This window comes from Micromesistius poutassou (genome assembly GCF_964030765.1).
Source record: "Micromesistius poutassou genome assembly, chromosome: 7".
Taxonomy (NCBI): Eukaryota; Metazoa; Chordata; class Actinopteri; order Gadiformes; family Gadidae; genus Micromesistius; species Micromesistius poutassou.
Genome location: NC_140277.1, coordinates 5,220,087 through 5,246,860, shown reverse-complemented (window position 1 = coordinate 5,246,860; position 26,774 = coordinate 5,220,087). Strand labels below are relative to the sequence as shown.

The 26,774-nt window shown below is 44.9% G+C and overlaps 2 protein-coding genes across 2 annotated transcripts; one reads left to right on the top strand and one right to left on the bottom strand.

Moving 5' to 3' along the window:
• Positions 1-273: 273 nt before the first annotated feature.
• On the top strand, positions 274-19,093 carry rmdn2 (regulator of microtubule dynamics 2). Its single transcript, XM_084470893.1, has 11 exons — positions 274-320; positions 1,254-1,722; positions 7,775-7,967; positions 8,363-8,465; positions 9,788-9,848; positions 15,118-15,193; positions 15,814-15,891; positions 16,496-16,594; positions 16,811-16,864; positions 17,178-17,258; positions 17,402-19,093. The coding sequence occupies exons 2-11, from the start codon at positions 1,259-1,261 to the stop codon at positions 17,453-17,455; spliced, it is 1,263 nt and encodes a 420-aa protein (XP_084327019.1). The 5' UTR covers positions 274-320; positions 1,254-1,258; the 3' UTR covers positions 17,456-19,093.
• Positions 19,094-23,438: 4,345 nt separating this feature from the next.
• Positions 23,439-26,388, bottom strand: cyp1b1 (cytochrome P450, family 1, subfamily B, polypeptide 1). Its single transcript, XM_084470888.1, has 3 exons — positions 26,260-26,388; positions 25,056-26,087; positions 23,439-24,572 (listed from the first exon to the last, which is right to left on the bottom strand). Exons 2-3 carry the CDS (start codon positions 26,063-26,065, stop codon positions 23,912-23,914), a joined length of 1,671 nt encoding a protein of 556 aa, XP_084327014.1. The 5' UTR covers positions 26,066-26,087; positions 26,260-26,388; the 3' UTR covers positions 23,439-23,911.
• Positions 26,389-26,774: the final 386 nt, after the last annotated feature.

The window sequence follows — 26,774 nt, the reverse complement described above, 5'->3', positions numbered from 1 at the left end:
GCAATAATGTTGTTGTGTTGTGTCAAATGATGATGGCAAATCAAGCCTCTTCGCCATCATTGGAACTGCTGCAAAACTTTGACAGAATGTTTAGTAATTCATTACAATATAACTTGGAAGTTATGCATTAACAAAATCCTATGAATAAACGCAGAAGAGCTTAACTCTAAATCTGATTTAGGATTGATAATAAAAGTTTGGCCTTGGCCCTCAAACGGAACGTTTCTGCTTGGTCTCTCCTGAACACGGAATGTTTTGTTGGTTACACAGAAAGCTGACGATCAGGATAATCAAGTGCCTCCCAGTTTACCTACACTACAGTAAGATAAAATACTTAATTCTACTCATGTATCGTACTTAATATAGCATTTGTATGTAAACGCATTGTAACGGTATCACATTAAGCTTCATCTGAACTTATAAACTGAACGTTTACGAAGCTTATGTGTGTGTTTAAATTGCGTGCAGACGGTGTCGAAGGTGAATGTCTTCATACAACTTAGGTAGATGACCAGCGAATGAGTCACTGACACATACACTGTGTATAAATGTCGTTTTAACATGACCATGATCCATTTGCTATTGTAGTAAAGTCATTTTGATTGTTTAGAATCGGGTGTGTGATGGATGTTACTCCCTGGATAATAAGTGTTATATTTTCTTTTAGCCTATATTGCTAACCTAGACCTTACTGTAATTTTTTTGGCGAATGACTGTGGGCTCCATTGTACTTCTTTCTAAGTTACAACATAGAAAGAGGACAAACGAATCAAACACACATTATTACTACTTCTACTCACTTCTACAGGGCTTGCAAATCAGAATGGATCCTGGGATTTTTTGATGCCTTGTAGTAAATTGTAGTAATCTAAAATCCTAAATATAAAATATACCGAAACCTACGTAGGCTAATATGTTTATGCCATGTCTCACACGAGAAACGCTGTGGCAGTTTAAAAAACAATAAGGTCTATCCACAATGAAGAATCATTTCACAATAAATTACAAAACAATGAACCAAACACCATGTCTACCAATACCATTTCTGTGCTCCAATACTGCCATGTGAACTCACGATGTGCAAGCCCTATTATACTTTTTAATCAATTATCTTTCAAGTGTACACGTACTGAGTTATGTTTCTCGTATACTACAACCTCAATTACTTTACATCTGAAGAAGTAAAAACAAAACAGCGCAGCCTTTCAGGTATGACCACTACAACATGTGTCTTAATGTTACATTCCCTGCAGGCAGCATGGCTCATGCTGGCAGCAAGGTGATAGTTATCGGAGCTCTGGCCGGGGTGGCCGGCGTCAGCCTTGCTGCCATCTGGTACCACAGTCTCAAGTCCAGGCGCCGGGACTCCTGGCCTGGCATGTACCTCAACAGTCCCGGTGGCAGCCGGGCCGGCGACGGTGTAACTGTGGGGGATGGCGGAGCCGTCATCGTGCCGGCCTTAGCGGGCCAGGCGGAGGTGCTAGACCGCCTGGAGGCTCTGATACGCTGCGTCTCGGAGCTGAAGGACGAGATGAGGGCCCTGAAGAGTGCCCTGCCCCTGCTGCCCGACCAGGTGAGAGAGGAGCTGAAGAACGGCAGGTCAGAGGGGGGTGCTGGGGGGTCCCGCAGGACCACCCCTACCCGCAGGAAGCGGGCCGCGGCCACAGGCTTGGCTGCCAGAAGCGGAGGTCAAAGTTCAGAGGAGGCAGAGAGTGAGGGAGGGTGAGTACAACCATATGTACTACCAATATAATGCATATCAGGGATTGTACCTGTACTCCTTCAGTTGATACATGTTTAAAGGGGCCTTAATCTTTGACACTTGATTTCAGGAAATAGGCAATGTTACATCCACATTAAAACATAACAATATCCAAATGTTTTCTCTCTTGTTCAAATGTAGCTTGGAAATACTTGTGTAAGTTCTGTGTTTACAAAATCTGCTGGATTAATGCAGAAGAGGTTAACTTATAACATCAGATTTAAGATTGATCACAAGTTCAAATCTGGGTGAAGGGGATGTTTCACTTTATTTTATTTGTTTTCGGCCAATGATGTTGCTGAAGGCAGAGATGTGCGTTGGTACCTTGTTGGCAAAAACACAAACCTGGCCATCAGTAGTAAACTATAATAAAAGTGTCGGTAAAGGTTTCAAATCAACACTGTGTAGACTGGCCACTGTAGAAATAAACAACAGTACAATTATTTTGGTAGAATATCTCGGTAACAAACCACCCCTTGCAGTTTCTGGTTTCAGGCCCAGGCTCTGTGCCGTCTTCTCCCGCAAGTTTTGCTATGACAAAGTAGGACTGCTGGATCAGAAGTCCGCTAACATAGTATTACTGCTGGAACCCAGCAGTATGGGTTTCACCTGTGTCATCCCACACCTCCATTCTCGGTGTCGTATAATAGTTGCATACTATTTAAAAGGATTTAATAATAATTGATATAATTTGTTGTACTTAATGAAACTTAATTAAAATTTGCAACGAGTATTACTATTATAACTGGAGAACGAGGGTACTAAAATACTTACCCTTGGTGTGCTGGCATCCTGACTAAGCAGTTAACAAGCATACATTGTCTCCTAGGTCTGTCAGACTCTATTCCTTGCTGCAGCTGTAGGTGCTTTTATTTTTAAAGCTGCAGCTGTGTGCCAAGTCCCTTTGAACTGTATTTCATCTCACCAGTACACCCCAGCTCGAGGCTGCACGTCAATGTGATCTGCTACTACCAGCTCTGCCTGTCAAATGCATCGATCTAGACTGCTGTCATTTTTTTTTTAATCTAACATGCATTGTCGGATAAACTGTTGACTAGGTCTTTAATCTGACGAGACCCTGGTTCATGGCAGTGTGCCGTGACGTTGTGAATGTCTCTGGCACAGCTTGTGGCCTTCTGTAAAAACACATCTGTCTCATCTGTCTTTGGCTACGTGACTACTGTAAGCATGATGGATGCACCTGGGTTATATGAGGTCATTCATAATTTCCCTCCCCTGTGTAAACATCAGCCCTCCTCCGTTAGAGAGTTTTGATCTCAGCATAATTCCAGCCCCCCCCCCCCAGCCCTCCAGTAGAGGCAGTTGATTGGTTGCCTGACTGCACCCCGTTGAATGGCTCCTATATGTAGGTTCCTTAGAAAGAAGTATTTTAACATACGCACACACAAACAGACACACCACTTATAATTAAAGAACTTGATGTTATTTGTTGGGGCACGGCGTGTGGGAATGGTGTAGTCAGTAGAGGAGAAATTCCAGCCACTCAGGGAATAGCTGGCGTCCACCCAGAGAAATGTGCTACAGCCCTAATCCTCACCTCCATCTGAAGGGCCCTCCGCATCCCACCGAAGAGCACCATATCCTCTCCCGGAGCCTGTTGGGAGGGCCAAGGTAGAGCCATGGCCCCTGTTGCGCAGTGCTGTGGTCGCTTGTTTTGTTTTGGCCAAAGTCACTAAGTACACAGACAGATTAGCTGGGATATCGTTTTCACCTTGCTACCAACTGAGCTCTGCAAACCAAATAGAAATGCGAAACATAAATATTACAAAATTTGACAAAAAGTACACACGGCTTGCATCACTGACACTGACATTACAAAGAATTAAAAACAAGAACCATCAGTCTATCTATAATCCCTGTGTCAACAATATAAGAGAGTATCGCAATCACAATTAAACCAGAGGCAATTATCAATGTATCGCTATATTGACTATGAAATATGTGTTAATGTGTACGTAGACATGTGCATGCATCATGCAAACCCATTGATCAGATTGTATGTCGTTTTTTAGATGTCCGTGATAATTGCAGCCATCACTTAGCAGGACATTTGCTTGTCTGTGGAGCTAGAGATATTCCGACAGGGCAACTAGTGTTGGCGTACCCAGTGATTGGACGCATCTTGCTCCAACACGAGTTTTTGAAATACCTGCACAGATGCATTTTTTGTTTCTGTATTTGTGTGTACATGTGTTGGTAACAAAAAAAAAAGCAGGTACAACACCATGTGAAAGTGAGATGGGGAAGACAATACTCAGAATGAAGACATAATCCTCGCTGCCAGATTGATTGGGACCCCCGAGACCCTCCCCAGCGCTATAATTGGCTCTCTGTGTGTCCACAGACCTGTGATTGGCTCTGTGTGCTGTGACAGCTTCCTTACCAACACAGCCTCTTCTACATGCGAGGAGGGCCTATCAATCACGCTGCATGCCAAGCTGTCAGGAACCTCATTTAAACGTGTCTTGTAGGAACTTGTAATTCCTCAAACAGTTCCCACTGCTGTTTATTCACCTCGCCTCACCATAGCTCAAGGACATTAGTTGGAGGAGGGGGGGGGGGGGGGGGGGGAAGTATTAAAAATAACAAATAAAAAAAAGAAAATCCTTGCATTTAGGACATAGTTGATTTAAGCAGATTAGACGGATTCTGTGCGTCCAGGAAGGCATGCCTGATCAACGCACGCCTAATGTTTATAAAGAGATACTCGTGATTAATGGTCTGTATTTCGCAGAAAAGCTTATAGCTAACAGAAATGTAAGTACTCGTCAGCGGTCATGGTTGCATTTGGGATATTTACACTTGGCTAAAGCACGTAATTGCTTCATTTTAAGCACACAATGACGATGTGTAAAATCGAAAGAGGCTTCGCCATCTACGCACACATGTTTGCACATGAAGGTCACGACTAGATCCAGAAGAGCGTCACCTACTTTTTAAATGAGCACATGGAAATACTTCCCCGTGCCAGTGGCCTGACAGTGCACCTGCACTGCTCTCCATGTTGAAGAGCAGCATGAGTCTCACCTGTGGGCCACTCGGTGTGTGTGTGAATAATTTACATAGCTGTCTGTCTTCACTTGCACTCGTCCTTCCACTTCTCCTTTCATAGTTTGATCAGAAACCGTAGAACAGGTAGCTATGCTGTGCCCCTACCAACCCGATTATGTGTGATGTTAATTTCCCTGATTCTTGATTCTTGGCCTTCTGGTATTTGCTATACGCTTAACAATGTGGCTGCTAAACACTTACCTACTGCCTATTTAGCCACCGCCATCCCCGCTGTATCGAGTTCATTGTATCGAGTTCATTGTATCTTCCTCCTGGCAAGTTTCATTACAGGGACAAAATGTCCCTCTGATATGCAATCAGGTTTTCTTAAGCAGAAGCAATGCAAGATGGTGAACCCCGACCCCCAGTCTATTAGATCACACAAAAAGTCCCATTTAGTTGAATGACCTGCTTTTTTTGTTCTATGATGGCCATGGGCCCCAACAGCAATGTAAACAGCTGTATGTCTTATACCGTTTTCCCCTAATCTACCATTCATCAAGTATTTTTCCACAATGCTATTACACCTCATCACAAACAGGGGGCATAGTAAGCACCACTTCATTCACAACCCAGACCATGGCAGCAGAACCCAGTGCAACGCTGAGCTTTGTAGGAGAGCTCCGACAAGTGCGATTTTTCTCTTGGAGAATTCTGACCCATGTCTACTATTTGGACGCCTACAGAGGCAATATATTCACTCTCCAGTCAGGCAATTGTTGCAGTGCAGGTAACCCCTCCCCCCTGCCCCCCAGTGGTACCCAGCAGTGAATAGGCCTGCTCCAAGGCCTCCAAGGCAAGGATGTTGAGATGGTAACTCTTCACCATGTTTGTTGTGAGGGCTCTTGCCATGACAACCTCCACGGTTAAGCTCCCTTGAAAGTGTCTCTCCTTATCCCCCCCCTGGCCTTGGTTGAATGGCTCTGCTCCATTATAAGGACACAGAGTGCATTTCAAGAAGTTGATCAGTGCCTTGCATATGTTATGGTTGCACAAAGAGAATGGACGAAGTAAGCCAACTAAATAATTTGTTGGATTGGAAGTGGGTCACGTGCTGTTTTTTGTCCTGACACTATGTCATGATCTGTACACAGATCATGACAAAAGTATGGAAGATGTGTGAAATGTATGGGTTTTATGGTTGTTGTGCTATTATGTAATCTATCTGCATAACACCATACAGGAACTAAGATGAGCTACCATGTTGGTAATCCTTTTACATTATGAAATAGATATGAAATGCATTGTTCAACATGTAACCCTGCAGGTGTTTCCCCACAAAGAGGGGATTGTTAACCTCAATGGCAAGCAAACACTCTGGAGTACGCTCTCATCACAACAGATCTGCTCAATACAGTTTACAGGCATGTTCAAAATTGGTGTGCCTTTATTGTTCTTGGCCTCGCATTCCAGCTAAGCTACTTTGGATTGGTTTCGTTGTTGTTAGCATTAACATGCCACAGCTAAGCCTTTTTGACACAACATCATTACTTTATGGTTTATTTTATTGTTAGCGTTAACATGCCACAGCTAGGCCTTATTGACACAACATCATTACTTTAGATCGGTTTCCTTATTTTATGCATTAATGTGCAACAACTTAATGACACAGCCCTTAATGACACATCTGTACTTTAGATAGATTTATTTTATTGTAAGGGTTAACGATTGCAATATCATTTCAGTGCATTACACATGATGTACTTTTGTAGCCTCAGCTTCCAATAAGAGGTTGAGCTCAGACATAAAAACATCGGAAGCTTCTCCATCTGCACACGTCGTCGTGAGGCTGACCCGTGTTGTTGTTCTCACATGTGTCAGCCCCTCGTGCGGCTGCAGTTTCCCCACTTTGTTTTCCTTTTCTGCAGGCTCTCCCGGCCCTTCAGTGGCTAATAAGGCCCCGGCTCTTGTAATAACAGGAGGGCTCAAGGTGTGTCTGGGTGGGCGGGGTCTGGAGGTGGCCTCCGGCAAGGGGCACCTGTTGGGTCCACGGTGCTTCTGGGCGGGACCCGCTCTGACACATCCCTCCAGAACCTGGGCTCACAGACATAAACATTCCTCCAAACCGCCAATGACGCACACGCAGCTGCTGCCAACACCTGATGGAGGAGGCTTCCCATAGTTTCGCCTTTCGGTGTCTTTCATTTCACCCCGACTCGGTCGTAAAGACCCTGTTTTTCCCTTCTCATATACAGCTTGCTAGGCGCTGCTTCTTCTTAAGTGCCCTTGATTAGTCGCAGTAGTTGAAAGAGGGAACCATAAAACACGAGTGGCTGTTGCATGCCGCGTCCCGGCAAGTAATCGCCGCGTCGGGAAGAAAGGCCTCCGGCCATCGTAACGTCAACACTTTCCTCCACTGTCGGCGTTTAGAAACAATTAAGTGACCCACTTGTGTAAACAAGGCTGCTGCAGTCTTGCATGTAAACATGCAGTGAACTGTCAGTGTGTATAATCAGGCCAATGATTGGCCACGGGGTAATCATAAAAGGAGACTCGTTAAAACTTGATTTTTGATTGCTCCGAGTCATCACGGGGTGAGATTCCTCAGAGAGAGAGGTTCTTTCCAGCCCACAGGTTGAAGAGGAGAATTATGTTGTTTGTACACTCAGTGATTCCAGTGACGAAAAGTACTGCCAGGACTGTAGTTGTTTGTTCTCAGGTGTGTGTGTGTGTGTGTGTGTGCGCGTGTGTGTGCGTGCGTTGTGGGGTGCTGAAGCCCTCCCATATGATCCAGAACACCCAAACCCTGTTTCACTTGCATGGGAGATGGATTGTGTATTCATGTTTTTCCTTTGGTGTTTCCAGGGTTGATGTTGAGGAATGTCTTGTCAAAAAAAGGACTACCTTTTAAGCTTTGGACTGTAGGAAATTAACCTCAACCTGACCATGGTTGGTCATTAGTTTCTCATCAAATACGATGGCATTGACTGTGTTCTCCAGGTATATGACGGCGCTGACAGACTCTGAAGAAGAGGAACCAAGCCAAGGGTCACCGAGTCAGGAGGAGGAAGCGGAGGAGGAGGAGCCTGTTGACTCGCTGGTCGTCCTCCTGGAGAGGGTGGACGCTCTGCATCGAGGGGACAGTTGCGGCAAGAAACAGAGTCTTGATACACTTCTGGAGAAAAAAGAGGAGGTGCGTTGAGTACACACGCGTTCATGTCTATGGGCTGTGCTCAAGTTTCTCTATCTCCCTCCAAAGTTGCATTTTGTAAGTAAAACCTGTATCGGGCAACTTTTATAGTTTTGTTTAATATGATTTAGAACTAGGGAAAAAATTAAAATTCCTTCCTCCACTTTTGGGGCGCTTTGCGTCACGTCCTCTTCACCCCAACCTCCAATGATTTACCCTTACCTCCTCCAAGATCAGTTCAGAGTGACACCCATTGGGTTTGATATGAGAAAAGGATGGATTTTCAACCAATTGTGACCGAAAAGCGATAGCAGCAGCAGCAGTTGTGTGAAAACTAAAGTGATGTACCCATGCACAGTGCCATTTTAACCAGCCTTTTTCCTTTCCACTCTTTGCAGTATGGGCACAGCGCTTCGCTGTTGTGGCGCCTCGCCCGGGCCTACTGTGATGCTCATGACCTCGCCGACAGCCTGGACGAGAAGAAGGCGATGGCAGTGAGCGGTAACCAATCACATTCTGTCCTTCTCATATGTTTCTTGGAGGTTAATGGTGTTTAAGCGTAATGGTTTAATCATACACTGCTATCAAGTGAGATGTATATGTTTACACCCTACATAGGGAGCAAGGATCAACCAATAGAAAGCTAATTGGTTAGAGTTAGGGGGGAAAGGGGGACACCCCTTACCTACGCCATTACATCACTGCTGCACACTGTAAACCCTAGTCTTATAAATACGATTTCAAGTACATTATATTTGTGTAATTGTGATTGTTGTACACACAATGTGATTTGCATATCACAATCTACAGATGATTGCTAAGAACGCATCAACATTTTTCAGACCTTTTTATATTACAGATCAGTAGCTGTACACATTTGACAAAACTCAAAAGAGATCCGAAAAGGCGTATAAACTAGTTCACATGTAAAATGATGTTCTGAAAGTCACTAAAAATGTGTATTTGTTGATCGTTGTGCTTCATTTTTATGAAGCATATAAATCCATATAAATCCAGCCCAAATCTGATCATTATCACAAATTGAGATGTTGTGTAAACTAAACCCTGTCAGTGACATGAACACAATGACATGTTGAATGACATGGAAATTGTGTCATCATCATCCTAAACATTGTGATCATATTTAGAGCTGAACAGGTTCACTGCAAGGAGCGATAATGATGACGAATGGAAACAGTCCTTCAAGAAAGAGTCCAGTGTAGATCATATTAATAAATCGTATTTGGATGCATACTTTCTTCTGACGTGGTTAACCAACTGCGTAAGCAACAATTTAACAATGACATAAATGGCCACTGAAACAAAGCAGGTTTCTAACCATAGTAATAATATCTTTCGTAAACCGACATAAGAAAACATCTCTGTACGTAATATTAGTTTATTTCTGGAAAGTGGTTAAACCTGGTAATCAATTTTTAGTTTGTATGTGAAAACATTAGTGTTCCTACCATGCCCAACCCAAATCACTATTTTAGTTGTACCACGTTGTCAGTGGTTTTATTTCTTTGAATGATTAGACTACTCTCGTTCAGACTGGATTGGCCTGTTTCTCTTTCCTCTTGTTAATGGGCCTTTAATAATTACCAACCAGATTTGTATCAAGGCATGTTTGTGTGTGTGTGTGCGTGATCTTAATTCTAAAGCACACAATTTCCCTAAGCAAATTAACATGCTTTATTTTGAAAAAAGGGAGCACAGCGTCTTCAATGGACCAATCAGTGCCCAGAAAGCTTGGGGTGCACAGGGATTATGGACTCTGGTACTCTGTTGTCTGACTCTGTCCTGTCTCTCCTCCTCTATAGGGAAGGAAGCGGGTGCGGAGGCGGTGAGGCTCAACCCTTCATGTGCTGACAGTCATCAGTGGTAGGTCTTTGGTCTTTTTTAAATTCACTCATTATTGAATACTTGCATTCTTTTCCCCATACAACCAGTGCAGCCAGTGTAATTCAGGTGCAAGTTTCCAAGTCCCGAAGCTTCCAGAGAGGCCGCAGAGTCAATACTTGGTTCAATTATTTATTCTTGGGCTCACGCAAGATACCCTGGCTGGATGTGATGCCTGGGCAAGTACATAAACTAAAAGGGAGAGAACAACTAACTCACCTTAATAGCTTGTTCCCATACATTGTACCGTAGATATCCATGTGCAAGAGAGGATGTGGTCTGGGCTAACCCATCCCCCTGGCCTTCTGCAGAGTACAACCACCCTGCCTCCGTCCTTCCACCACCACCATACCCCACCCACCCTCACGCCGGGCTTTGTCCCACTGATACCATCACATCCCCTCCAGTTCCAGGAATGTAAACAGTCTGGACTCACTCCGATAGCCTGATGGTGACACTGGCTGAACACACATTCAATTGACTGATGGCCCGCAATCACTGCATATCAGCATTCGGTTGATACCGCAAGGCAGTGGAGCATATTCTGCTGTTGTTGATGGCTGGCTCGGGTGTGGGTTGAGGTTACCACTCATGTACTGACCTCTCTCCTCGTAACATCAGTCTTGTGGAAAAATAAGTCCTTATGATAATGTACAATGATATACATATTATATGACATTGTTTACATTACTACTAATCAATTCCAAAAATGCATTTTTATAATACATGTCCTTGCACCTAGAGAAAGCTGTCTTCCTCTCTCCAATTGAAAGGTAGTTAGCATTCACGTTGCCAGTGTAGCCTCAAAGGATGGATACTGAGGCCACGCCATGCCAATGGTCTGGTGAGCATTATATAAAGACTCAGGCTCTGCCAAAGTCGGAATCATTTGGTATCGGAGCAAATCAAAGGACAGAAAAGGGAGAACTTGCACCAAAAGATGAGATGGGAGAAGAAGAAGAAAAATAAACTCTTCTTGTCCTCTGGTTTCCTGGTGAAAAGAAGGGAGGAAAAATCCCCTTGGCTTTTAATTAGTTGTGTCAAGAGGGGCCTGATGGTATGGATCCTGTTTGTATTTGTGCAGGCCTCGACAGCGCATTCCTGGCCTGAAAGAAGCGCTCGTGTTGTGACTTGAAGGCAGTGTGCAGACCGCAGCCTGTGGACACAACACAGCCAATAGAGATTTGTCCCAGATTATAGTTCTCAGATTGGCATTCTGTACTCCTGGAAGGTTTGTCTTTTGAAGCTACATAGGCACCACGGCCATGAAAGAAATATCAAAATCGCTTATGTTTTTAGGGGTTTCCTTTCAAATGTAAATGGTATGCATATTTACCACATTTAAAGACAAGCAACCTTCCATTTCCTCAACTGCCTTTCTTTTTAACATCAGGGCACACAATACTTGGTTGTGTGTTTGCAGGTGTGTGCTCGAGACATCTCCGTATGTGTTTGTAGGTTAATTTATTAATAGAATTATTGTATTTAGAGACGTCTAAAAATGTATTTTTGTTTGCTTAAGCCTATACTTTCCTTTTGGACAGGCATAAAGGTCCTTTTTTAATAGGCCGCATGCGATTGATGTCATCTTTGAAGAGGTGTGTGGCACTTTCTCATGGAAAGTGCTCGCAGCGCAGTGCACCTTGTTGTGCCAGCAGGCCACTTCGGTTTGAGGTAGTCGGCGTTATAGCTTACGCACATACCACAGCTGGAGGTCAAGCAAAAGAGAAGGCCGTGCTTGTTTAGTTAATTTAAAAAAAAAGGGAAAAAAAAGCTGAATGCTTAATCCTATATCCGCTAATGGAATTTGTTAGAATCTTAAACCAGGCGGAAATGCAGCTTAATTAAAACGGGCATGGCAAAGTAGAAAAGGCCCTGTTTCAACCATGGCTATGGGGACCGTGGCGGCGTGCCAAGCAGGTTTGCAAGCCTTTTTTTCACCATGAGGTCACTGTTTACTTGGCGTTTCTCACGACATCTGGTGCTGTCGCCCTATGTTCACAATGCTGCCGAGCTGTTCACACATTTGGCAGAGGGCGTTGAGCGGTAGTGCCAATTCCTTCTTGATTTGCCACGCAAGGTGCTGGCAAGGGAGAGTCTGAATGAATAACAATCATTGATCACCTGATCATGCCTTTCTCCTGCTTGTGTCACGCCTGATGAAGTGACGCGCAGAAAATAGCTGTTTTCTGCTCCATGGACTGGTCAGGGCTCTTAAAGTGCTGTATGTCTAACAGGCACACAGAGCCTCCCCATTATATGCTACCAGCGTGCCCACTCCACACTGTCCCAGCAGCTTTCAACCTCAAACAATTAGAGATAACTCCACAGCACTTGTCCTCCCTCTGACTCATTCTCAACTATATTTATTTGACCAGTTAGGCACTCATATGGTGTGAAACGTAACAAGGATTTACGTTTCTGTCGTTCCATTATTAAATATAAGACGTTGTCATTGTTTGGTTGTTTGGTGTGTATTTATCACTGTGGTAGACGGATCCTTGTTGTGTAATCTTAATTCACTTGTGGCCTTGGGAAGCGGATTGGATATCTTGTATTACAGGCTTGTTTACATAGATGGCTATACCTCATATAAACCGTCCTCTGTATTTGGAGCACGATGTACTATACACCCTCTGATGGTACCACAAACACCGGGGTTTACCAGGGAAACTTTTGGAAGAGGGTGATGGATTCACTTTCAAAACTTAGCACATTCCTTTGTGGCTGTGGTCATCACCAAGGGGACCACAGCACGCCTTGTGCTTTATCAGTCGCAATGGGAGGCCGGCTCTCCCATTGTGTGCCCTCTGACATCAAGCCGACCATCGCCGGGACATGGAGGTATTTAAGATAACACACTGCAGTGGGAACACTCTGCATCCCATTCCTCCTTCACCACTCCCACACTTGACCTGTTCCTGCCTCCCTGGTCTCTCTGGGTAGGGGTTGGTAGTCGGGATCCCTGCCTAGAGCCTCCCTGCCTCTGGAAGAACTCTCTCCTCCATGTCGGGGTTTAACACTGAAATCAATCGTCAGTTCCAGCTGCCAAGCAGGATATTATTGTTTTGTTGTTACCGAGCAGAACAGTGGCTGGGGATTTTGGTGAGCCATGTTAAAAACCGGGGAATAACCCAGCACAATTAACGTTCTGTTCTTTCTCTAGACTCTATTCCTTTCATAATTATTTTGCTTCCCCCTCATCACTGTACAATTTACCCCGCCCCCTTGTTGCAGAAGAAAGTCGTGAGAGATGGGATTTCAACACAAGAGTGAAGAAAGAAAAGGATAAACAACAGTGGGCACGCCCCTGGGGCTGACACGCCTCCTTACATGTTCATATCTTCTCCCTCACCGCCCTCTCTCCTATCTCCCCCACCCCCCCCTCCCCAAGCACACCTCACCTCTATGTTTCTCTATGTCTCAGCAAAGTGTCCTTTCGTAGGATGAGGAACGTGTAAACTCGATCCAAGGAACTATCAAGAACATGGCCTCGGGCAAGACACCATATCTCTGTCTTCATTTATGGTCTATCCAGCTTTTTTGCTTATTCGTTGTACTGCTTCTCTTTCTTTTCTTTGCACGGTGCCAAACACTATTCCACCAGCCTCATGAGCATTATGAGCTCAGCCAGCCACCGGAAGCATGTCTGCGTCCACACAGTTTGCCTGGTTTCCCGCTGAACCGATAAAGATGAGGAGAATATGCCCTGGGCTAGCCTACGGATATTGAGCAAACGTCACTGCAGCTCGGCCCTGTCTGTGGGAGGGCTGATTTGGGTTTGAATTATTACTCCCTTCTGGTGTTCTTCTCATGTCACTCTCCTCCCCCAGTCTCACGGTTGATTGATGACACACTGGAGCATCACATGATTCAGGATGCAAGGATACAGGAAATTATCCCTCAGAGTTCAGACTTGGCCGAATCAAAGTGGCGTCTCATGGTGCAAAATCTTTGTGCACCTGGTCGGATTTCTGCACCGCGGTTGGTGAGAACCAAAGTCGGCGTGGGTAGTAACTCCCAGCCATGGCTTCGAGCAACTTGTTTTCATTGGAAGTCAGTCGGAACGTCTGCCGACAGATAAGATCGGAGCTCCTGTGATGTTGCAGAGCACGCCACTCACCCAGCTCCGATCAGCCGCGGTGGGCCGCCGCCCCGAAGGGTTGCCTTGAGAAAACAACCCGCCCTTTCTCTGGGCTCCAGCGGCGCACAGTTCGCCTACGTTTTGTTTGCTTGGCGGACAATCAATCGGGTTAGCCCTCGGTAGCCAGATGCCGGCCGCGCTTGAACGCTTGAACCCACTCCCCCAGTGACGTGATGTCGAACCGTGAGCCAGGTACACAGAGCCGGGAAGTGAGTAATACAGCTGTGAGCACATCCAAGACACGGTGGGAGCTCCCAAACACACTGGCGTATATATAGAGGTTAGCATGTTGGTGCTAGCGGGACAGGCCAAACAGCCAACTGGTGGGTTCTCTCTGGTTGCCGCCTATGAATGGATAAATAGCTTCAGGATTGCAGATAGGGTATCTGATGTTTTAATTAAGCTATAAAAGTCGTAGCTGTGTTTGAAGGGGGAAAAAGGCCTTTCGTCTGAAACCCTCCAGTACCTCAACTAGCTCATGTGACGCCCAGTAGCGCTGGATCCCCACACCACAAGCAACACCTCCCCCCCCACCCACCTCTAACGTCTCCGCTCATTAATTAGGAACCCCAGAAAGTGACTGAGAGAACAGGGCAGCAGACGAGAGCAGAGATGAAGCAGCTTATCTCCCCAAACCATGCCTAATGAGGAGCCGTGCTTAGGGAGGCTGAATGGCGCTGGATTCCAGCAGCAAGTGACCCAGAGAATAGGTGGTGTGACTGGAGGGTGCTACCTGAGCACCATCCCCACGAGAAATACAACCAATCGGATCAGATGAAAGTCTTTCATGGGTTTTTTTCGGGATTAGATAACCGCATACCAAAACACATCTCTGCTACCCCTCTGCGATCCTTTTTGCTACTTATAGGAAATAGATTTTTATCGGATCCAACGTTTTCCTGTTGCTGCTGATTGGGCTTAAATTGCCATAAGAAAAGAGGGGGATTTCAAAACCAGTGAATATCCACTGCTTATTGCATTGAGAGATGAACATTGTTAATATTTGCCCTATCTTAATGTAATCTAATTTAACTAACCCCCGCAACAGTTATTGAAACAGTTTGACCTGTTATTTATCCGATTGAACACAGTATCGTCTCTCCACAGGTATGCCATCATGTGCGGTTTAATGGCTGAATATGACACGGTGCAGAACAAGATCAAGAACGGCTTCATTTTCAAGGTATGTGGAGACGCAATGAAGGCATCTGCCACCACCCTCTCTCTATCCATACACACCGGGGCCAACATTTTATAGGGATGTGACACAAATAAGCCGTATTTTGACTGATATACCATAATATACAGGGGGGGTTTACTGTACGTGGTAATGTACCCACCGTGCACCCATACCCTTGTGTCGAGTTGCTCCCCCTAGGGGGGTTATGGCATTTCTGCAAATGTGCATCGCTTTCAGCCAGGTTGGTTGCATAAGGCAGAGCATGGGAACAACTGTGCAAAGCATTCATGGTGTGGTCAACCGCTTCCCTTAGAAACAGTGTACAGCCCCCACAGGCGTAGACAGCTGGTATCTCTCAATCAGAGGTAGAAAGGAAGAGATAGGGGCTGTGGCGGGGGGGGGGGGGCGGTTGTGCAAAATCCAGAAGGGGGTGGGAGCGGAGTAGTGTGTGGAGGGCGTCCGGTGCTATCGCATGCGTACGTGTGTGTTGATGGAACATGCGTCTGCAAATCAGGGCAGAGCACATGAAGAAATTGCAAATGCTTCGGTGTCTTGAATCAACAGTAAAATCGTTCCTGTCTGTTGTGCTTTTGTGTGTGTCTCTGTCTCTCTGTCTGTCTCAGGATCATCTTGATAAAGCCATTGAACTGAAGCCAGAGGATCCCATGTCCTACTACCTATTGGGCCGCTGGTGCTATGCTGTACGCACTCACTCACTCACTCACTCACTCACTCACTCACACTTGACATCCCTTTCACCTCTAGATGGGGTGTTACGGGGGCTTGTGTTTCCGTGCATGGCCTCCACCCCACGGTTTCCCCTCATTCATCCCCTCCTCTTGTTTGACTTGGCTGCTTTCTGCGCCAAAGCCCCTGCTCTGCTGGAGGCTCACAGCAGCCATTGTTAGCATGAGAAAGGTTATTATACCAGAGAGGTATTTATATCCCGGCGCTCCACGGCAACGACACGAAACGACAAAGTTATGATTGTTTACAGAAACGATCGTATCACACAGACAACACGCTGTGCTGACATTTACGTACACCGTGTATCATCACTCCATTCTGGGCTTCAAATACACCAGGGATCATGGAATAATACATGTTTTATGTGGATATTTATAGATAATTCAGATGGATACATTTTGGGTATTTTCTATGTTGTTCTCTATGTATTTGCGGTATTTTCTTTGTTGTTGATGGCTCCTCTGGGCTTCATCGTTGTCTAGTTTAGGAGGGGAAATATATACTCTTTATTGTGACTTTATTTTGGTGCCAATGCTCATATGGCCCTGCCGGCTGCAGGTGGCTCAGTTATCGTGGATCGAGAGGAAGGTTGCCACCACGCTGTTCGGAGAGCCTCCCAGTGCCACGGTCCAAGACGCCCTGAATAACTTCCTCAAGGTAGGGACGGACACCCGAGGGAACGCAATCACTTTGGCTTTTTGGGCAAAATAGCGATTTTCACACACAAACTGTAAACATCCCATTGAACAGATAGTTTCTTTGGTTTCAACTTGAAGTTGTAAATCTGTGTGAGTGAACGACAAAGACAATGACAATGTTGAGTGAAACTTGATAATTGATAACAAAATATCCCTTTTTCCCCCTAATCCCCAGGTTGAGGATATCTCTCCAGGATACTCCAAACAGAACTACGTGTTCTTAGCCAAGGTAGGTAATCGTGACTTTCAGGTCATACGAATACCAAGCATCCACCTCAAAGTCCCTCCTCTGAGATACATCCTTATCCAACCCACTCACTCACTACTTATTTCCTTGCTATGATGGGGGCTGACCCCAGTTAGACCATTTGAAGCCCATCACCCTACCCAATCCTCAAATGAGTCGGCCCCAACAGGGATGTGAGTTTGGCCCAGACTACAACCCCTGAGCGCATTTGTACCCGTTCACTACACCCTTGACTGATTGGGGGGGGATCCTTATCCTTATCTCTGCGATGAACAGTGCCATCTGTCGTTAACAGTGCTTTAAGGACCTGGGCCAGAAGAGCCAGGCCAAGAGGATGTGTGAGGCCGCTTGCTCTATGGACACCGTCTCTAAAGAGGTATGTTCTCATGCCACACGGACGTCCACCTGTTATTTTGCTACATATTTATGTGATTTGATACAGATACCCACTTGAATACATGCAACATGGAGAAATATAGTGTGTATATATATCTCTAAAAGTAGGTTGTTTCTGTTCAGGATGAGGATGCGGCGAAGGAGCTCACTGTACTGTGCCCGATGCTTGGCGTTTGAAGACGGGATCGACACTTTGTCCCGAATACCCCTTCATTACCAAAGAGCTGAGACCCAAGCACAGACTCTCCGTCCCATGGGGTGCTATAGGTGCTTTAGTGTGGGTGTATGTTTTAAACCCAACACGGCATTAGAAGCACACCATCACTGGGATTCACTCTGTGAGTGAGGCAGTTTGGACCACAAGCATCCGGACGCCAGCATTTTAAGGAGCGAGCGTTGGGGGGAATACCAATGTTTAATGCTTTTGTTTTGTTATGTTACGAAAAAAAAAAAGACGGCTCCAAGCATAAACCCGTCCATGTCCCCTGAAGTCCATATCGAGAAAATACCCTCACAAATGTGTCTATTGTACAGAACGCAGACTATATATTGTCCCTATGAAGGGGGCAGAAAAATAATCAAAAAATAGAAAGAAAATTATGCATGCAAGTCTTACTCGGTCACTTTAGAATGTATCTCCCCATGCCCACTAATCTTCACCACAGTTTCAAGGTGGCCGTCGACATTTTAGTGGATATCCAAACTGACCATCCGTCTGGGCTGACTGAAGGATCGCGCTGATGAGGCGTTATAACCACCAACCCCTGATGGTGTTTGTGTCGGTGTGCTTGGAGTACGTCAGCTGCAGTGCGGTCCAGAGACCACGACAAAGCCTCCCATTCAGCAGCCAGGGCGGCCATGCAGATAACACTACTGCTGCACGGTGGGCCAGGCACGGCCCCCACCCACCAGCCACTAAAACCAGTAGGACCGCCCACTCACGGGAGGGACACGGTACACGCCAGTGATAATCAAATTACCCCACTGACTTTGATCCTCACTCAAACACTAATTAGGGCCTTATCGTTCCACTCTCCGTCCATATACTGTGTATCGTTAGCGACGTCTGTGTTGTCTTTTCCATGCTGGCCCAGGCCCCTCCTGAAGTCCATCCCCTTTTGATCAAAATACTGCAATCCCTGTTGTGGATTAAGAAACGTAGGCTTGGGGAAGTTGGCACATGTCAGTTATGTCCTATGTCAGTTATGTCTGTCCTACAAAACTCATCTTAATTGCACTGCAATTGCTTCAATGTTTTGAAGCAATGTAGTAGTAGTAGTAATATATATTTCCATTGGGCGACTCTGCCAAGAAGGATATAGTCATATCATTTTCATAGTAAGTTATGAAGTATGGAATATTTTCAAAATATAGACATGGAAGTTGAAGTACATGTGCTGAAGTGAAGTAGACTACTAATTTATATCCAACAATTTTTAAATTTTTTGTTTGAAGGAAATTTTGGGGAAGCATTCTGATTATCTTTTCTTTTAAGTGACATGCATAAAAATATAAAAATGTTTTAAGGCAGCAAATGTTTAAAGTGTTTATATGGGTGAGTGTTTCAGGGGGGTAAAGGATTTAAAATAATATATATATATATATATATATATAAAAAGGTATATTCATGATTTTAACTTCAAAATAATTAAAATAATGGACTGATTAAATGGGCGATTTGAATGTATTGTACATGTTAAATGTGTTAATTATATTTGTAAATGTAAATGATACAATACACTGAGATTATTCTGGAATCAATGCACCCTAGAATACTTCAATCTGCAAGGACATTACGAGATTAAAATAAAATTTGTGCAATCAGATAACTATTTTGTTATTGTTTTTGAGAAAAAGTAAAAAAAAAAAAAAAGCATGTTTGAGTGATGGCAATGTCTTACAGGGTGAGCCATCTCTAAATTCATTGGATATAGCAGGAGAAGGAGGGTTTGGAAGCTGGGAATCTATCCTAACATGGTAAATGGACTGCATTTATTTAGAGCTTTTATCTGAAGCGCTTTACAGTAGTGCCTGACATTCACCCATTCATTCCCTCATTAAGACACAGACGGCGGAGTCAACCATGCAAGGTGACAGCCAGCTCGTCAGGAGCAGTCAGGGTTAGGTGCCTTGCTCAGGGACACCTCTACACTCCGTGGAGCCGGGGATCGACCTAGCAACCTTGCTGTTCCCAGCCAACCCGCTCTACCTACTGGGCTACTGCCCAAAATCTGCCCATTGCATGAGTCCATCGCACATTTAAAATAAAAGCAACCTACAGAATAGATTGATCACAATTTGGATGGTTTGCAACAGGGAAAAGCTTTCAAGTGAAACTTCAGAAGTTGACTCCGGCAGTGAATTGGTCTGGGTATCATGGCCGCCGTCCCTGCCTGCTGTGCGGAGGGCTTAGAAGCAGCTGGCCGTGACAGAAGAGACAGGTCTGTCTCCCCACCAGATGGTTGTCTGGTGACAGCTCTTATCTTTCATTCACCTGCACTTTAACAGCATGTGGTCTCAAGATGAAACCAATAAAAAGGTTTAAAGACCACCTCACCTTCATCAGACCTGTCATGTGAAGCACCTCTTCTACCGCCTCATAAGGTATAGCATCAAAAGAGCACAGCCATGTATATATGTATACATTTCCCTGGGTAGCTTGTGTTGAGTATAGACAACCTAATGCTTGTTCGAATTTGAATAGTTGCTACCCTCAGAGGCCTGTAATCCAAGAAGAGTAACCAGGCAAGAAGGTCACACAACAAGGCCTCACCCCCCCTTATGGAGAAGGAGACGCTACCGAAAGAGCGATAGTACCTATAGCTTCCTAGCTGGCAGTTTCCTTACACCACTGTGGTCCTGTCCTGTAACCATTTAGTATTTTTTTATTTCACAATACTAAATGCCATACAATACAATACCCAAATGAGAAACCTTCTTCATTGCTACAGGTCTTTTGCATGTGTTTGCCTAAATGCACAGAACAAACAAATACACCATCCACTAGAGTGGCAGTTCATAAATGTACCGTTTAAGATCTACATCTGTTGGGCTGTCACCCACCGTGAGGTTGGCAGCCTATCTGTGAGCTCTGCGGCGAGTCAGAACAGGATGTTCTGGGAGAGCGAGACAAGGGACCGCACGGAGGGGAGGGGGGGGGGGGTCTCTCCTGAACACTTTCCTTTTGTTCCCCACCTGACCTGGCAAGACTCTCGGAATAGACCATGCTCTAGCTCCAGCACCACGGTGCACATGAAGTGGAACCCGGGCCGTGCTAAAAGCATGTAAAGCATCAATGAATGCTCTTCGAATTATTATTTTTTTTTTTTCCGCATAGGCCTACCTGGAAAAACAGGCCGTGCTACTAATGTCACGCAGACAGTCGACAGGGCTGTGTTCTTTAGGAACACTAGTCACTGCATTTACATGCTGGAGCATAACCGTGACACTGCCTTTTAGATCCAATGACAACAATGGAATACATATCGTTAAAATGCCCTTTTATTGAGTGGAATAGGAGAGTAGGCTCTCACAGCAAACAACACCAGGGATATACAGTGTAGTTAAACTGCTGTGATATACGTACATTTTAGGGAAATTGAAGAGTGCTACAGTAGAGTTGAACTGCAGTGTTATACAGTATAGTTCAATTATAGCAGTTATATACAATATAGTTAAACTGCAGTGATATAATGTATAGTTAAACTACAGGGGTCTAGAAATTCAATAAAAAAGTATTAATGCATGTTTAAAACACCAAATATATCATTTCAGTTGCTGCATAATAATCTCTGCTCTTTTGACATCTTAATTCATCAAACAAGTGTTTTTATTAACATTTTGAAGTGGATTGGATTATACAATAAACTGTTCAACAGTTGTATATCTTTGATACAGAAATAGAAACTGTTTAAATGCCCAAGTTCCAAGACATCATCAACTGTACATCTTCCATTGAACTCCATCAGTGGAACCAGGGAAAAATAATTGCTGTCTTCAGTACTCAGAGTATATGTAGGCCTACATGTAATTGGAGTAAAACTGTTGAGAACCAATCAACACAGAATCTTCTCCGGTTGCAGGCACGCAAGCGTTTTACCATATGAACGTTATTTTACTGCTTAATGTCCAATCTTGTTTTTATAATACTGTAACTCTAGCCCAACACCGGAATCAATCGGGCCACATCCGTCTGATCCCGGGTCCAAGTTCAACATTCGCTGGGCCAACAGACAGACCAGCACAGACGTGTCGTCATGTTTGTGTGTGTGGAGGTATATGTATTATCTGTGTGTGTGCGTCTGTCTGTTAAAAGCAATCCGATTATGCAATTTGTACGAATAACTTGTGTCTTTAGATTTTTGAGATGACTTGACTAATGAATGAATGCTTTTGGCCCAAAAAGGCTTGTTTACTGGCAATTTATGAAGTAGTCAGAAATCAGCATCCTTTCATTATTGAGCTTATGAACAGTGGAACATGAGCAAAACTATCACGGGTAACAGTAATAATAATACATACATGACTAAAATAACACTGATCTAACATAGATCTAATATTTATATTTTCATAGTGCTTTATACTGTTACAAACCAAAGCAACGTTCAACAAAAAACAAAATAGTCAGTGTTCATAGTTAATAGCCTTTTAAATCTAAATCAGTGAGCTCTTAATCAACATTCATAAGGCCTTGTTCCTGAGAAACTTTGCACTGTTTATGTGAGATATATAGATGCCTTTCTTGTACATCTTTTTTCATGTATTGTTGAAGTCAATGATTCCAGGTTAATGTAGAAGCTCATTGGTTGTGTACAGTCTCCCTCACACCACAATCCATAATCACTAGCCAATACGTTATTCATGTAACATGAATCAATATATTATCGACATATTGACACATCATCAGGTCATCTACGATCAGCAGTATTGTGATTACCAAGGCATATTGCAGGTTTAAGGTCTCCCATCTCTGCTGAATGCTTAGAACATATTCTATCTCTTACCGACACTTTTCGTTTTTTTAGTTCCCATTGAACAGACAAAACCTAATCACAATTGATAAGACATCATAATGACGTGACTCAGTTTAACCCAGTGTTTCTCAACCTTTTTTGAGCAAATGCCCCCCTTACCTTACCCTGATCCTCTGGCGCCCCCCCCCCCCCCCCCCCCCAATATTATTGTTCATTTTGTTAAAAAAAATATATATATATGACACCCGTGGGTAGGCTATATCCATTATGTTTTTTCTGGACAAGAAAATGTGTATTCAGAGTTTTATTAAAAGGTTTTAATATTGAGCTATTGAAGTTTAATACGTAACAGTGCTTGTGTACATTTGTATTGGTTATTGAGCTGTTAACCCGCGGATTTGGGTTCAATATGTGCACGAAAGACTCCCTTTGTTTACGTGACGTTGCCTAGCAACGATGTACATGTGCAGCCTTTATCCGCTTCGTTCTGAGTTGGCGAGTAGCACGTTTAAGTTTGCGGCCAAATAGTAATTAAAGTAGTTTGTTACTATACAAGTTAAGCGCCTGTAACATCAGTGTTAAATGCGTATGTGCCGGTTGGTGTGCGTACTTTATGAAAGTGTTTATCGGTTCGCAGACGTAATGAGCGACGTTGCAGTGGTCTACATGTAATGCGCACGTTCTATTGTTTACAATTAGCATGCTAAGCGGCGTTAGCTTTATTTACGTCTTATGTTGCCTTACTATGTAATATGGATGAGATTCATGTTGCTTAGTGTAATGCCCCATCCACCGCTTGCTTTGCATGTCCCGCAAACCAACCAGTGGAAGTCGGGGGAGGGCGAAACAGTTTCTGAAGCACCACGCTGCTGCGATGAGGTGGATTTGTTTATCGGCGTTACTATGGCGATCATGACGGTACTGAGCATAAAGTAAAAGGTAGATGAGACGATAGAGGGGTTAGAAACCCATATGAAGATAGGCTTTTTATTTAAGTTATCCTATTTTTGCACCGAAAATATTTGAAAACCATGAAAGTTTAAAAAGTAAAAAATAATGACCAATACACAAAGCAAAGTTGTGACGCTCCCGTGTTCGTTCCCAGCGCCCCCCTAGGTTCTACGAACGCCCCCCAGGGGGCGCTGCCGCCCCCGTTGAGAAACCCTGGTTTAACCCATTATAAGTAGCCTAGCTTGACATGCATCGCGGCATGATTGGGCTCAGGGCTTTATTGATCTGTCTTGAGAACACTCTTCATTTGGGTAGAGCATCCCTACCCCAAACCTAATGTCACCTGACCTCAACCTGTTCCCTGCTGACCTCATGACTGCAGCAGTTTGAGCTTTCATAGAATATGATTATGCATTCGCTAGTGCTACAATTACATGGGAATGTGCTCAGATGACGGAAGCCATTTGCTTTTGCCCAGTTTTAAAACCAAATGTCCAGTGATTAATCACATATTATACACAGTCTCCAGGGTAGCCTATCCATTGATGCCAATGAGATTATGGCTATAGTAGGATACACTAAAATTCATGTCAAGCGTCAAGGACACAACATGTGCCCAGGGTGAAAAACTGCCTGAGTTTATAAATATATTTGATCAAAACCAAGGCTCAGCAGCAGCTCACTCTCTGTGTGGTGTCCTGTACATCTTTCAGCGATTCACCAACTCAACTCCTTGTTCGGGGTTCAGTATTTCGCCGTGTCCTTGGGGATGGGGCCTGGCCTGGGCTCCCCTGAGCCTCTCTGCTCGAAGGCTGCAGAACTTGTCCAGCATGCTCAAGTTGTCCCTGAGCTCCACCGCTATGTAGAAGGGCAGTGGCTTCAGGGTCAGTCCGTAGACGTAGTCCATCTGAGGAGGGTGGGCGGGGTCCGCGCTGATGTTGCACTGGTGCGCCAGCAGGGACGTGAAGAGGAACAGCTGAATCTTGGACAGGTCCTCGCCGATGCAGCGCCGCTTGCCCATGGAGAAGATCATCACGTTGGACACCAGGTCCTTGTTGAGGGATCCGTCCGGGCACAGGAAACGCTGCGGATCGAAGGCGCCCGGTTCCGTCCAGATGCTCGGGTCGTGGTTCAGGGACCACTGGTTGACGAACACCACCCTGTCCTTGGGCACAGAGTAGCCCATGATGACGGTGTCTGCCGTGGTGCTGTGCGGGATGGTCAGTGGCACGAAGCTGGTGTAGCGCATGACCTCGTAGATGAACGCCATGACGTAGGGCAGCTTGGACTGATCCTCGACGGAGGGGAGGGCCTCGCGGTCCACCACCTTGTCCACCTCCTCCTGGAGCCGTCGCTGCATGTCTGGAAACCTGCTCAACGACACAGAATCACCGTTATATATATAGTGTCTCTATATATATTATTATGTTTATTATATGTAGATATATTATATATATATATATATATATATATATATATATATATATAATAATGCAAATTAAGCTAAGTTAAAGAAGGGTATGAATTAATTAGTTGTTAAACACAACAGGACTGTCCAAAAAAAAAAGTTAGATGTTGTTATATTTGTAATATTTCAATATTTATATATGTATATTAACAATAATACATTTGTACATTGTCCACATACCTATATGCCTAACAATATATATATCAGATGATGCGTTTACACGGCACGCAACGTTGTTAAACCGAGAATTACAAGGAGACATAGGAAATTACAATTGAATACAGCCAGTTTATGACTGGACCAGGATTACTGACTATTATTAACTCATTACAGTGCAAGGTTTTTACATGCAAATATCTTGTCATGGCAGCTATATGTAGATTACCTCACGAGAATTAAAATTATCCACTGAAGCGCAGTGGAGAGGGTGTCCTGGCTGGCTCCAAACACGTCCCCAATCGTGGGCAGCGCGTGGTCCTTGCTGACCGAGGGCCCCTTGGCGGGGTCTTTGATTTGGTCCATCGCCAAAATCAGCGCGTCCGTCATGTCTCTGATGGTGCTTGACTCGATCGTTTTCCTGTGCTCGGTGACCTTTTTGCCGATAAATATGTTGAACTCATAGTTGAGGGCCTTGAATTCCTCAAATATGGTCTTGATGGGGTTGGGGAAGTACTGCAGCCAGGGCATCACGTCCACTATGCTCCCGGCGCCCACCGTCTTGGTGAACTTGTCGTTGCGCCCCACCACCTGCTGGAACTCCGCGTCGTCGTACGAGTAGCGCTTCCCGAAGCACACGGCGCTCATGATGTTGGCCGTGGACACCACTAGGTACACCATGGGCTGAAAATAGCGCTGCTCCCGCGTTTTGTCCAGAAACAGTCCCAGAAGTTCCTTCACCTCGCAGACGATGTGGTTTTGGAACACGTGCTTGGTGTGCAAGTTCCCGGTGGACACCGACCTGACGGTGGCGTGGGCCACTTTGCGCTTCAATTTCCACAAATCGTTGACCGTGCCGAACGCCAAGCTATCCCCGTTTGAGATATACTGGAAAGAGATGAAGTCCGGTCTCCCGGCGAAATCAGGAGCCTGCTTGACGAGCGCTTGTTTGATGGCGGCGCCGTTGAGCACCAAAACGGCCTGGTTGCCTAATTTGATCTGAAACACGTTTCCGTACTTCTTGGCCATTCGCATGAAATATCTGTGAGGCGCGTTGCCCATCTGCGCGGCGTTGCCGATGATGGGCCAAGCGAAGGGTCCAGGCGGCGGCGCAGCGCCGCTCTGCAGCAATTCGCCGCTGCGCAGCCACCGCACGACGTGCAGAGCACTCAGGAAAGTAACAGCCACGACTAGACTCCGTGTCAGCGTGTCGTTCCAATCCAGCATTTTGAAGTCCATTCTCGGGTCCTGTACTGAAATCCTGGTGGAAATACAGAGGTTATTATTATTGGAGGTAATCAATAATGCAATATGATGTGCTTGCATTTTTTAAAACAGCCTCTGTTATAAACGATGATGAAATTAAGTTATGTTTGCAGTTTTTTAAATAATAAATATTAATTTGTTACCAGAACAACTCAACAAGTAAATACCTGGATTGCAGTCCTATCAGATCGCGGGAAATGATCGAAGATCGTTCTCCCCCCCCACCATTCTCCTCTCCTCTACATAGTGATCTGAAGACAGTGTTCTCTGTTTACAGCAGTAACTCAGCCCAGAGTTTAACCCATCCAATGAACGAGGAAAAACCTCGAAGCCACTCGTTTGCTCCAAGCCTGCAGGCTCTGGCATCTCTATCGCCTCTTTGCCCTGTTTGCTATGGAGGACCACAAACTTGTGTTTAAATACCTTATCCTGCCAACAGCGCAGCATCACGGCTCGTGTGCTGCGTGGTGTGTGAGAGTGGGTGGGAGTTTGTTTTACAGAGGGTGTCAACCCATCTGCGCTCCCTCACCCCCCCCCCCCCCCCCCACCCACCCTCCCGTCTCTACTCAGTCTTTCTTTATACTCTTCGTTTCGTTCTGTCAGTCTGTCTGGTTGCTCCTCTCTCTCTCTCTCTCTCTCTCTCTCTCTCTCTCTCTCTCTCTCTCTCTCTCTCTCTCTCTCT